General features: G+C 43.6%; 1 protein-coding gene across 8 annotated transcripts in view; it reads right to left on the bottom strand.

Annotated features, from left to right (window-relative positions):
- CHCHD6 (coiled-coil-helix-coiled-coil-helix domain containing 6) overlaps nucleotides 1–13,519 on the bottom strand; it is a 195,192-nt gene that overhangs the window by 162,402 nt on the left and 19,271 nt on the right. For 3 of the 8 annotated variants that reach the window (XR_014522474.1, XM_083489414.1, XM_083489415.1), the window contains exon 5: nucleotides 10,173–10,229. The exons of the other annotated variants lie outside the window; for them this stretch is intronic. Coding sequence is in view for 2 of the 3 variants with exons in the window: in XM_083489414.1 (XP_083345540.1) it covers nucleotides 10,173–10,229 (57 nt within the window). In the remaining variant the exon portion in view is untranslated. The remainder of the gene's footprint in view (nucleotides 1–10,172; nucleotides 10,230–13,519) is intronic. 8 annotated transcript variants of the gene reach the window in all.

Below are 13,519 nucleotides of genomic sequence, written 5' to 3'. Positions count from 1 at the left end.
CCTTTCCTAATCCTTCTTCATTCTACACTGCACTAGTAGCATTTAACACGAGACCCTCCCCATTGCCTGTGTACATCAATCAGCAACTGACTAGGAATTGGGGTAAAGCCCAAAGTGTGGCAATGTTATTGCATGCTTATCTCTGCCGAACCATCCTGCACAAGAGACAAACCTTCCTCAGGGGGCTGTGCTACTGTGTGATAATTAAAGCAAGACGACTGTCGTGGCTGTAGATAATTATGCAGTAGTGAAATTACTTAATGGAATAATAGAAATTAAATCAAACATTTTATCTTAGAAAGAGGATTTAGCACTTATATACGAAGGTGCCAGGTGGACAATCCTGAACATTCCAGTGCTCCGCTGATAGAACTACCCAGATTGAACAAACTCCTTCTACGCCACAAAATCTAGAATGAGTAAGGGATGCAGCTTGTGACAAAAAGGTTCCAATCTAGTAACTGTTTTAAGATCCAAGTCTCCATAACAAGATGAAGGCCTAATCTGTATGGAACATTTTTTCAACTGAAAGATTTAGTAAGATTTCAAATACAAGATTTTAAAAAGACAAACAAAGATATACAGCAAATCACTCTAACTCACACTCACAAATAAACACACAGGAGATGGTGTAACTGACTAAACTGACGTTTAGGTCCCTTGCTTCTGGTGTAAAGATCCACTGTCCCCCCACATTATGCTACTGGTTAGAATTCCCTTGGCTAATCAGGGTGATCTCTATCCAGCGCTATATAGACTCATCAAAGATATACACAATTAACTTCTCCATATTGATACTTGCTCAACAAAGCACTTGCAGAGAACATGCATGACAAGCCTTGTGGTCATGCCTGTAGTCTTCTCAACTCTCCAAATTGCACACACATAATACAAGGAATTAAAAACAAGGATGAGGACTCTGGGCTCTACTTTGAGTGCGCTATGTGACATGCTAAGAAGACATGGTGAGTTGACCACATGGCAAACACAGACTGCTTCCAGTATAGCCAGGCTCTTATCTATTACCAGTTAAACAACTATTTTGATTCCATGTATAAAGGGACAGAGTGGGTCCTTTTATCATTCAGATCCAAGAATGTCTGCAGGCTTGAAAGCTGAATGCCTTCATGGCCTGCAAGATTACAGTAAATGCAATGTTCAATATGCCTGTAGCTCATTTTTGATAAAATAAAAAGTGGATGCATAACCCTTAGAAGTAACATGGATGAACATTCCTGCATGATAGATAGAGAGAGATAGATAGATGATGTTGAAATGCTTCTAACCAATAAAGCCCTAAATTATCTTGAGAAACTAGTGGAGTGGTTCACATTGTTTCAGGGCTCTGGACCTGTATTGAGTCTGGGGAGGGAGCAGCCAGGCTGACTGGAAATGATGGGGATTGTTATATAGTTGGGTGCATAATAATGATTTGTTTTAAAGTTTTGTGTATTTTACCATTTGATAACAACCTTGGGTGCCCCGTTTGGGATAAAAGGCAAGCTAAAAACAAACAGTGGATAATACGCAGGTGGCTTAAAGCCTTCTCTTCCATCAAATCCGTTTTATTCTTCTCTTTTCCAAAATAATCACACCTGAACTTGCCCCCTTTCCCTTTTGCTCTCATCAAGATCAGCTCTCAACAGGGTTTGCCGGCTTGTTAAAAAGGAGGACTCTCAAGGTCAGTCAGAATTTATAAGGCAGCCATTTCATCTTTCCTGCCTCTCTGGCTAGTTTCCTCCATAAAAGCTGCTGAATGCTGGAGATTCTGCTGGGCTTGAAAGGCCTGCCAACACTAAGGCCAATTAAGAGTTTTTAGGACGCTGCACATTAGGGTTATTATAGGCGACAGTTATGCAGCCAGAATTAATCTTAGCTAAACCTTTCAAGTGCTTTCCCTAACTCTGCTTTCCCTTTCCAGCAGAAGAGATACCGTAAGACAGTAAGAAGATAAACCTTTTCCCCAAAGTAGCCCAGATCCAGTCACACAAAACAGCCACGTCTCCCCCAGCTAATATCTTTAGGGGAGCATAAAGTTTACATCAGCTACAACACAAAAGACTCTTGGGTGTATATGCACAATGATTACCTGAAGCTCCCTTATACGTTTTAAAATATACAGCCGTACCTTGGTTGTCAAACGGAATCTGTTCCGGAAGTCCGTTAGGCTTCCAAAAATGTTCAAAAACCAAGGCACGGCTTCCAATTGGCTGCAGGAGTTTCCTGCACTCAATCGCAAGCCACAGAAGCCGCATTGGATGTTCGGCTTCCAAAGAACGTTCGCAAACAGGAACACTCACTTTCAGATTTGCAGCATTCAGGAGCCAAAATGGACAAGTACCAAGGCATTTGACAACCAAGGTACGACTGTACGGTAATTCCATGACAATCTAGGGCAGGGGTCAGCAACATAAGGCCCATGGGCCACAAGTGGCCCACGGAGGTCGTTTAACCAGCCCACGAGCCGCCCCCGAACCAAGCCTCCCACTTGGTGAGTCCCCGCGTGCTGCACTAAACCGGCACAGCGCAGGGACTCGCTTCTGCGGTGCCAGAAATCGCATCTGTGCAGACGCAGATGCCGGAAATCACGGGCGCACACCTGATCCGGCCCACGGAGAGATCTCTGCTGGAGTGAACCAGCCCAGGTGAGGTAAACCTTGCCGACCCCTGTTCTAGGGCATCTCAGAATTCATGTTGCATCACTCAATGGCCAGTCATGAATTGATAAGGCAGATTCCTTGTCCAACTACCACCAGCCTCCTGTATCAACACGAAAGATTATGTTGCAGTGTATAACCACCATAAGGTTAAGAGACATGGAGCTTTAAACAGGGTCCATAAGGGGTAGAGATTTACTATGCCAACACTGTGTACATATAATGAATTAATCTGTGCTTTCCTCAACTCATCTCCCTTCTGCCATCTCCCTTCTCTTTAGTTTATTCAGGATACTATACTCTGGCATTCTGGACTGAAGCATTGCCATATTTCCAGCTCTCTTTCAAGAGAGCCATGGTTCAGCACTCAGCATCCCAAGCTGTGACCCCCATCACCTCCAGTTAAAAGGAATGCAGAAGACAGGTTCAAGAAAGACTTCTGCCTGAGGGCTCCATAGAACTGCCAGTCAGAGTAGACAATGCTGGCCTCAATGGAACAATGGTCCAACTTAGGATACAATAGTTTCAAATGTTCAGTCCAGCTGAAGAGCAACCCATACACTGCCTGATCAGCACAGGGTCACATGATGACTTGCCTACACATCTGGCTGTAACAAGAACTGCGGCTACATGGATCTTACTTTGTGGAATGTTTTGACAACACAAAAGGAATGTCCAATACTAGAATGGAAATATCAGCCAGAAGGATGTATGAAGCAAGCTGCACTTGGTTGGCATCAGTCTTTGTCAGATGACAATGGAAGAGTGAGCCATTGCGGGTGAAGTCAAACTGTTGAAAGGTTGCAGAGCCTGCTGTGGTGGGAAAGACATGTTTTGTTGCAGCTGGGGCAGATGAAGGCATCTGGTTGTGTCGCTGCAGATGCACCATGGCGTTTCATCTCTCAGTGCTCCTCCCAGCAGTCATTCCTCCTCTGGTCACTGTTATGGATGCAGAACCTGATTGTCTGTCTCCAGGCCCTATCCCCACATGGCAGGGTTGATGTTTCTACCCTTCATGTCATGTTTGCAGACATCTTTGTAACGCAGAGTTCATCTGCCAATTGGCCTGGTACCCAAAGTTACCCATGGAGCACATCCTTGGGAATCCTGCCATGTTCCATTCTATGGACAAGCCAGTGTAGACATCACTGAGACAGGAATGTGAACATGCTAGGAATGTGTGCTTGGGAGCGCATATCTTTGTTTGAGACTCTGTCCTGCCACATGGTGCCCAAAATCTTCCTGATGCAGCACATGTGGAAGGCACTGAGGCATTGCTCTGAGTGGTTGTAAGTTGCCCATGACTCACTTCCATAAAGCAGCATGCTCAACACACAGGCCTGGCAGACATTCATATTGGTATTAGACATCACATTCTCCCATACCTTTTTGGAGAGGCGAGCCATTGCTGTAGCTGCCTGTCCAGCTCAGCATCAATGGAGAAGTTATGGTGGAACTTAGGTAGAAAAAATTATCTACCACCTCAAGCTTGTGGTCACCAATGCTGATGTCCTGACCCAGAATGTTGGTTTTCATCAGGCTGATGATAAGGCTGAACTCAATGCAAGCTTGGATAAAATGGTTGGTGAGTCTCTGTAGAGCTTCCTCAGCCAAGTCTCCCCAGCTGTCAAGGCTGCATCATTTGCAGACAACATCTCTTGGATAAGAACCCGCCACACTTTTGTCTTGGCGCGAAGATGTGCCAGGTTGAACAGACTCCCATTGCTCCTTGAATGGATCTCTACACCGTCTTCAGTTGAGCTGAAGGCATATGAGAGCAAAAGGGAGAAGAATATGCCAAAGAAAGTTGGGGAGAGAACACAGCCCTGTTTCACACTGCTATTTATAGGGAAGGCATCTGAGGATGAGCCATCATAATGGATGGTACCGGGCATGTTCTCATGGAAGGACTAAAAAAACTTGCAGTAGAGTTAAAGTATTCCCTAAGAAGCAACTTCCCTCCTGGATAAATTAATATGTAGAAAGGCTCTGTATTTATTCTTTTATTTTTCTTCTCACCTTCTCCATTCAGGCTTGATTTTACTCCCCTTTGTTCTTTTTCCTCCCTCAAAACTTTAAATCCAATTTCTTCCACAAAGCCTTTTCTGCAACACTGTCAACTACAGCTCCTACAAGCTGGTCCTCAACCAGCCCATCCTCACTACTCCTTTATTAAGCTGCTCCTCTTCCTTTCTGATGGTCTTACCTGCAATATATACATAAAAAATTATAAAATGTAACCTGAGTACTTTTATTGCCCAAGACTGCAAGACTGATCAGGATGCTGGGAATTCTCTCAACACGCATAGCAATTAAGGCATTAAAAAAAAATCAAAAGAAAATGGTCAGACCAGAAGCTGAAGCAAAGGTCAAAGACAGAGTTACAGAGAACCATGGGCAAAGCACAATATAGGAGAGGAGGCATGGAAAAGTCACAGACAAGAAAAGAATTGAAGTCAGGTCTCCAGAAGATGCGTGTTTGGCAATGAGGGCACCCTGCATCCATCTCAAACCATCTCCTAAAGAAGTACAGGCAGCTGTCCAAGGGGGGGTGGGGAGTCAAACTTCTCCATGATCTTTCCAACCTTCATAGTATGGCTCTGATAGGCTCAGAAGGCAGAGTGCGAATCCCAAATCCATCCCTTACCCATTACTGCTACGAGTGTCACTTCTTACACTGATTGTCAACAGTGACAATATCTCCTTTTTACTTCCCAATAACTTAACTGTTAACTTCCCAATAATATTTCCTATTCTACCCCTAATGATGTATGGAAGTGAGAGCTGGACCATAAAGAAGGCTGATCGCTGAAGAATTGATGCTTTTGAATTATGGTGCTGGAGGAGACTCTTGAGAGTCCCATGGACTGCAAGAAGATCAAACCTATCCATTCTTAAGGAAATCAGCCCTGAGTGCTCACTGGAAGGACAGATCCTGAAGCTGAGGCTCCAATACTTTGGCCACCTCATGAGAAGAGAAGACTCCCTGGAAAAGCCCCTGATGTTGGGTAAGATGGAGGGCACAAGGAGAAGGGGACGACAGAGGACAAGATGGTTGGACAGTGTTCTCAAAGCTACCAGCATGAGTTTGACCAAACTGCGGGAGGCAGTGGAAGACAGGAGCGCCTGGTGTGCATGGGGTCCATGGGGTCCATGGGGTCACGAAGAGTCGGGCATGACTAAACGACTAAACAACAACAACAACATTCTACCCTGGCCCCCTCCCATTTTTAATGTGTTTGCTCCAGAGTCAGAAGACAAGCAAAATGTCTATTTTGGCTGAGTTACATCCAGGAATATTTTAATAATATCTATTAAAGTTTATGAGGGGGACACGGGTGGCACTGTTGGTTAAACCACAGAGCCTAGGACTTGCCAATCTGAAGGTCGGCGGTTCGAATCCCCACAATGGGGTGAGCTCCCGTTGCTCGGTCCCTGCTCCTGCCAGCCTAGCAGTTCGAAAGCACATCAAAGTGCAAGTAGATAAATAGGTACCGCTCCGGCGGAAAGGTAAACGGTGTTTCCGTCTGCTACTCTGGTTCGCCACATGACCCGGAAGCTGTACGCAGGCTCCCTCGGCCAATAAAGCGAGATGAGCGCCGCAACCCCAGAGTCGGCCACAACTGGATGTAATGGTCAGGGGTCCCTTTACCTTTACCTAGATTTCAAGAGGGAGAGTGCTCCAGAGCCAGGGAACCATCACTGAGTAAGCCCGTTCACAAGCTATAGAGGTACAAACATCACTTGAAGATGAATTAACAAACAGGGCATTCCAAACAGGTCTCAAGGCCTAAATAGAATGATACTGAGAGCAGTGCTCCTTCATTTTGGGCTCTTGTAAACCTGTGTTAGAACCTTGAGTGGGGCTCAGTAGCACACAGGAAGACAGTTCAGACTCTTCAGTACTGGTTTAATTTGACCGCAACTGTCAATATTCTTGCCACAGCATTCTGCGCCATCTGCAAATTCCAACCATTTCCAAAGGCAGTTCACACAGAACACATTAGATTAATCTGACCTAATCAAATCCAGAGGTTACTAGACCATGGATCACTGTGGCCAGGCTATCTCTGTCTTAGTTGAGAAGCAACTAACAAATTGGCCAGAGTCATAAAGACTAGGAGGAATCCTAACTGATCATTTGTGTTTTGATAAGCGCCTCCAGATCTCCTACTCCCTCGATATGCTGCCATCCTATTTCATACCAAAAATGCAAGCTGAATGTAAGACACATATGCATCAAATTTCAGTTTGGCATTTCCCCCTGCTGTCCATGAGCATATAACACATTTCAAGATGGCTGTGCTGAAAATGGAAACAGGGAGCCAACACTAGAACTGAAATGAAAGGTGAGACATGGGACGGGCCAACACCACAATGTTCTCTCTCTCTCTCTCTCTCTCTCTCTATATATATATATAAACCTAATTTTACAGGATCTTTAAGGACACAAGTTGGAAAAACATGGTTGTATAGGGAAGTATATAAAGCAACATAAAATTAGGAGCTCCCAGGCAGCCTAAAATAATATTCATAAAAGCCATTGGCCAATTAGAAAGTTGATGCCAAACTTGCCCAATCAACCATCAAAGTTTCTTCACACATTAGCTCACTGCTCCTGGTGATGGCATGACAACAGAATTATGGATGCCTAGAATGCAGTCTTGATCCCCAATAAGGACACCAACAACTGTATACTAATCTCTACCAGAGGCAATTATTGTATTGGAGCACAGCTAAATGACTGCATCCTTTAAAAATATCATATAAGCAGCTAACCCTAAAACTTAACCACAGCACTCACACTTAATAAAACCGGCAATACTGATGCGCATCAGGAAAGAAATCAAATGGATAGTGGGCAACACCATACATTTTTTGATTTCTATTCTGGATCCACAACTCCGCAAGAGAGGGATGGATTGCCAGCACTGTTAAGAAAGCCTGCATTAGGATTTAAAATGTGACATATACTGCAACACCCCAAGCCCCAGAGAACCCAGCACTAGACAAGCCTTTGAGGTGGTTCATTGGTATGCAAGAGGATTTGAGATGCAATTCAGATACTTCAGCTAGAAAGCAAAATTCCACATTGTTGTTCTACTGCCACCCAGTGGAACGTACCTCAGCTTGAGCAAAGAAAAATGTTCAGAAGACATCAGAAAACAGATCGGCAAAGGAAGGGACACATCCATCACTAATGAAGGATTTGTCAAATCCTTCAGCCTGGAAACAAAACAAACAAAACACAAAAAAGTGACACAGTCAGGAAGAACTGCATTTCAGTTACAGCCTGAAGCTTCCACAGGAGCCATACAGAGAAGACTGAAGTTGTGCAGCACTGATCAAAAAGGGAGAGAGAGAGATTCTGTATATTCCAGACACCGCAGGTCAGGTAAACACAATCAGTCACCTGGGATTCACTGTAGCGTTTAGGGATCACCTGCTGGGAAAGACGGACAGTACAAGCACCTGTTATTTTGATCCTGCTTGTATAGCTTCAGCTGCAACACCTAATTTTTCCTGCAGTTATCTTACTGGGAAAGAAAACAAAGCTTCCTAATCTCAGATGTGCCACAGAAAATCTCTTCACTGGAGGCCTAAACCAAACTTGAGGCTGCCTTAGGAGAGGCATCACGTATGATCATTTGCCTTGTCACCACTGGGCTGAAGACCACCTCCAGCAATGGCATATATAAGCGGTCACTTCTGAAGGGCCGCCCGAGTGATTTCCCCCAACCCTCTCCACAAGCACACAGGACAAGAAGCTGTTGAGCACATCAGCTGACTTGTCTGCTGGCAGCAAAATAAGCCACTTGCACCACCCCTTAGAAATTACTATACAAACGTTTTCCCCTACACACAAAGTTGGGTGAGCATGTTAAGTTGCCCCAAAGCAGCAGCGGTTTATTTCATTAATGCAAGAATCTGAAGACGCATAAAATAAAGCTGTATGTTTGCAAAGCAAATGCCATCTACCCAGCCTATATAGGTAGGTGTTGATGGCTGGCCTTAGATTCTAGTCCAAGCTTGCAGCCTTGACTTAGCCAAAGGAAATACAGTGGCTGGGTTTCCTTTGTCAGATCATTGCAGCTCAAGGGCAACACCTGCAGGACAATTTAGAGAAGTAACATTACTGGGAGTTCAGTTGCCAGGTACTGAAAATTCTGTTTGTATGTGATCAGAAAGTTTAAACTGCAGCATATAGGATGCCCTGGTGCAAAGGAGGGCAGGGCCCCTTTGCTATCAACTGCTGTGCAGAAGAGGGAAATTCCAGCAGGTCATAAAGGGAGAAGAAATGCTACACCTGGTGAAACATGCATTTTTCTACAAACTATAAAAATGGATAGAAACCTTGTTTACCTTGCATGAGGCTGTACCGCCTGCGGCATAAATGTATCTTGGGAACATTTCAGCCCTGGACGCCACATGCATCATTGCTATATGAGTTTATCATACATTCATCTATGATTGTAAGCATTTACCACACTAATTCTGGATCAATCAGGAATTCACCTGGAGCACGATCTCTGGGGAAGTTAAAGGATCTCAGACAGCAGAGCTTGGAAAGCCCCCTTCTAGAGCAGGGGTAGGCAACCTAAGGCCCGGGGGCCAGATGGGGCCCAATCGCCTTCTCAATCCAGCCCGCGGACGCTCCGGGAATCAGCATGTTTTTACCTGAGTAGAATGTGTTCTTTTATTTAAAATGCATTTCTGGGTTATTTGTGGGGCATAGAAATTCATTCATTTTTTTTTTCAAAATATAGTCCAGCCCACCACATGGTCTGAGGGATGGTGGACCAGCCCACGGCTGAAAAAGGTTGCTGACCCCTGTTCTAGAGTCACTGCCTATCAATATTTGGCTAGATTAACTTGATATGAGGCAGTTTTATGTGTTCTTCCTCTCACCACCCCCAACCAATCTTTACCTGAATTTTCCCAGCTGTACCCCACCCCTTACAACTGCTTTTGGAAGGTACCCCAGGCCATCCTGCAGCACTGAAGCATACACCAACTAACCTTACCCAGGCTCCAAACAAAGGAAGCCAAGAATATTAAGGCTTTCTTCCCTTGAGGCACCTTAACAGATTTCTCATTAACACCAGAAAAGAACCTGTAATGACAAACTTCTTTTATTATTGCAGCAGGGATATGGCTAATGGTGTTGCTTTAATTGGGACATGGAAGAAGTTACTTTTTCTTTTTCTTTTTTTTCTTTTTGCTGGAATCATTACCATGAAAATTAAACATTCAACTTCAAATTTTCTGGACTTTGCCTCAGATGTGTAAAGCATGGCTGCCCACGCAAATTACTTATAAATCTCTTTTGGAGGAAAATAATGGGGCAGGATAGCTCAGGTGCTTGCAAATCGGATAAAGAGCTCTGCAGCTCCAGAGGAAGGCCAGAGGAACCGAAAGTCGTTTTGTACAATCAACTTGGTACATTTTGCTCAAGCAGAATTAGTGGGCTCCCTTCCCCACTAGTTATGAGCAGACAGGGCCTACCCCACATACCTGCCAAGATGATGTGGATTCAGAGTTAAACCATGGAAGCAGCTTCTCGCTTGCTAGCTGTAATGAGGGAAAAATTGTGGGACAAAAATCCTTGACTGTCAGACTTCTGCTGGCCTAAATCATGTTAAAAATGCTTTCCAACTACACCTCTTCTTACAAAAACCTACAGTGGGGATATTTAAAAATGAGCTTGGGTTGCACCTAATGACACTCTGAAGGAGGACCTGTTGAAGTTGTGTTCAGGGCAAATGGGATTAGTTTGCAGCCAATATGGAGAAGTACACTTTGGCTGGTGTCAATTGGGAGGAGCCAGGTACTCCTGGGGGTGTGGTCTTTATGGTGGGGACTGGCCACCTGTGGTCATTTGTTTTTTTCAGAAGTAATACTTCCAGCTGTAAGAACATCGAGGTTTTTTAAATGGGAAATGAACTGCTGAATTGTTGCCAACACAGATTTGCAAGTAGAGAGCAAGGCAAGGCTTCTTACATAGACCCATATCTGCATTTTTCTACACCGCTCAGCTTTTGCAGTGTCATTTGACTAACCATTCATTCCTGAGCCACAAAACACCTTGCATTGTAGAAGAACAGGTGCTCCCTGACACTCCATAGTAATTCTAAATATTTAAAAGGCAAATCCGACCATTTTCAACTTTGCAAAGTGCTTTTAAAAGATGAGGAGCAGTTACGGAAATTACTAATGGGTCATATTATAAGCCATCCTGTCTTGATAACTGCCAAATTACACCTTTGAAATATATTACCACTGATCTATGAAAATGTGTGTGGCACCCCACCCAAATAAGGTATCTGTCTGAAGTCAATGCAAAACACATTTATGTCCCCCCCACACTTTTTTTGATCAAATTCACAAAAGAGTCCCAAGGACAGGGCAGACTGAATTCTAGCCTCCAACAGAAGAAAGGTTCTAAATTACAAATACGGCTAGAACACCATGCTATCTCCTCTCCTAATTACAGACCATTTCTTAAAACACAGACACACTCGGCAAGGAGTATTCAGAGGGGTGGTGGGGTGTGCGAAATCTGCAGCGGAATATCACACGAGGAAGGCTTGCAGCTCACACAGCATTTCATGATCTGCCACTGTGCAGCTCTCCATGTCTGGATTTTCTTTCATCACGCTAGAGAGATAGATTTTATCTTGTGCTCTCCTTCTTCCTGGCCACCGTCCCAATCTTTTGTTATTATCAGACAGTTTAATTTTTTATTTTAATCTACTAGCAGATGAGTGAACTGGCATAGTTCAAGGAAACAGTAAAAAAGAGGAACCATAGATGACCTGGAAATAGTTAGCTACTATTGTATGATGGATTTTTTTAAAAAAAAATAAATTATTATTTTAAAGAAAAGAAACAGTTAGCTACGACTACCAGTACAGCGAAGAACAGAATTGAAATAAAAGGAAACAAAAATGCTTAATCTGGATACCCAAAGTAGCACCCATGTCTCAAGATAAAGCAGCGATGTTATTTGCACAAGACCTCTGGAATGCTTTTCAAAGTTTAACCATACATGGATCTTTTACTGGAGGTAACTAGTGTATAATATAACACGGATACCCTATATGTTGCACCAGAGTCTAGACTCAATTAATTTCCTGTCAGCTATATCAGCCATGTGTTCCCTAACACATACCTAGCCCTATCCAGGAATTTATACAAATCATTCTGACAGCTACTTATATAGTGGTATAGAGATTCCTTGAACTCCCGAACACAGACATAGTATACGTAAGTGGGCAAGTGCAATTAATCAGAAAGTAAGTTAAGATTGTGTGTGTGTGCGTGCACGCGTGCGCGTACGCACGGACACACATCACCCAGCCATGAGAGAGTTAACATTCATTTCTCATCAAAAACCTCTTCCAAGGAGGTTAAGCACACAATAGACTATCTAAAGCAACAGCTAGAGAGGCTGCTTGAAATTCCACACATGTGCCTCAGCAATGTATTTCTATTAATGTCCAGTGTGTGTCAGCATGAAGATAAGGCACCAACATCATGTCCAACCAGCCTGCTAGAGAATGGGACGCCGTGTAAAACATTGTCTGATACTTAGAATCCCAGAGAACGGTGCCGCTCACAATCTCGCCCTCCCTGCACGCACCCCCCCTCCCGCCACGGCTGATAACACCGCCAGTGAGTGTGGGGTGGATCCGCACAAGGAAACTATTCTACAGCTTTGGGGGGAAACAGAAATTGAGAGGGAGGGAGCAAGAAGCTAATAAGAAAGAAAAACTTGATCAGCAAACAAGGGCAGGTATCTGGCACCAGCTTTGGCAGCTGTGCCAGAATGATAGTCTGTGCTTAAAATTAACTGTGAGAAAAACCTAAAGTGGAATTTTCTCTTCAAATCAACTTACTTTAATCCTACCAAAAAAAAAAAAAAAGTATTTTCCTTTCATTCCACATGCAGCTTGATCTCTCCTGCAGGCCTGCAACATATTCTTCATATCCTTGATTTGACAGAGGGAAGTTATTCCCATCTCAAGCATGGAATAATTGCTATCATCCATTGCAGATACTCCACAACTTGAAGGCAGAGTGTGCTGGAAGGGCTGGGCTTTATCCCCTTCAGAGATGGAAGAACTTTGCTGCAAATTAGATTATATCTAAAGCCTATAAAGAAGCAAACACATAGATTATAGCACTAGTGTGTTAAAAGACTTATAGTATGTATATGCATTTGCTTTTTGTAGCGCACACATAACTTCACTTGTAAGAAGAGCTTGGAGAAGCATCTGCAGAGATAAAACCATGTTTTTAAAAGCAGCACACTTCAACTTTTCCTTCTCTTCAGTCTTGAAAGCACTGCCCCCTGATTACTTAACTCCCTCTTTTATAAAGTTATGGTTGGGCTTTTTAAAAAAGCTCCAGGTACAGTGGAACTGTTCAATGGAACAAGGCAGGCAACTGAGAACCAATAATAAATGGCCTCTTTGCAAAGTGTGATTTTATTTTTTAGGTGCACCCTTAAACATACCCTAAAAACATAGAGTGTGAAAAGAAGAAATTCAAGTTTATTGACATGCTTTCATAAAGATAGGCTCATCAGGGGGCTGTGATTGGCTGTGCTGCCATGTAGTGTATGGAAGAGGCCCAAAGGAATCCATTAATCAGGGGAAGGGCAGGAAATCAGAATGAGCCATTGCATCAATGAAGTGTTTAGGAACACCTCCCAAGCTAGGCTTGAGCAGCTTTATGGCTTTCATGCAGTATTCATCAGAAGCAGAAATCACACTGTAAAAGTAAACTAGACAACAATGGAAAGGAAGCACAGGAGGCAAGAAAAATATTAAAGGCTCCTTTACACATCTGTACTTCCA

This window comes from Podarcis liolepis, assembly GCF_965112155.1.
Source record: "Podarcis liolepis genome assembly, chromosome: 2".
Taxonomy (NCBI): Eukaryota; Metazoa; Chordata; class Lepidosauria; order Squamata; family Lacertidae; genus Podarcis; species Podarcis liolepis.
This window is presented reverse-complemented; position numbering and strand designations above follow the sequence as displayed.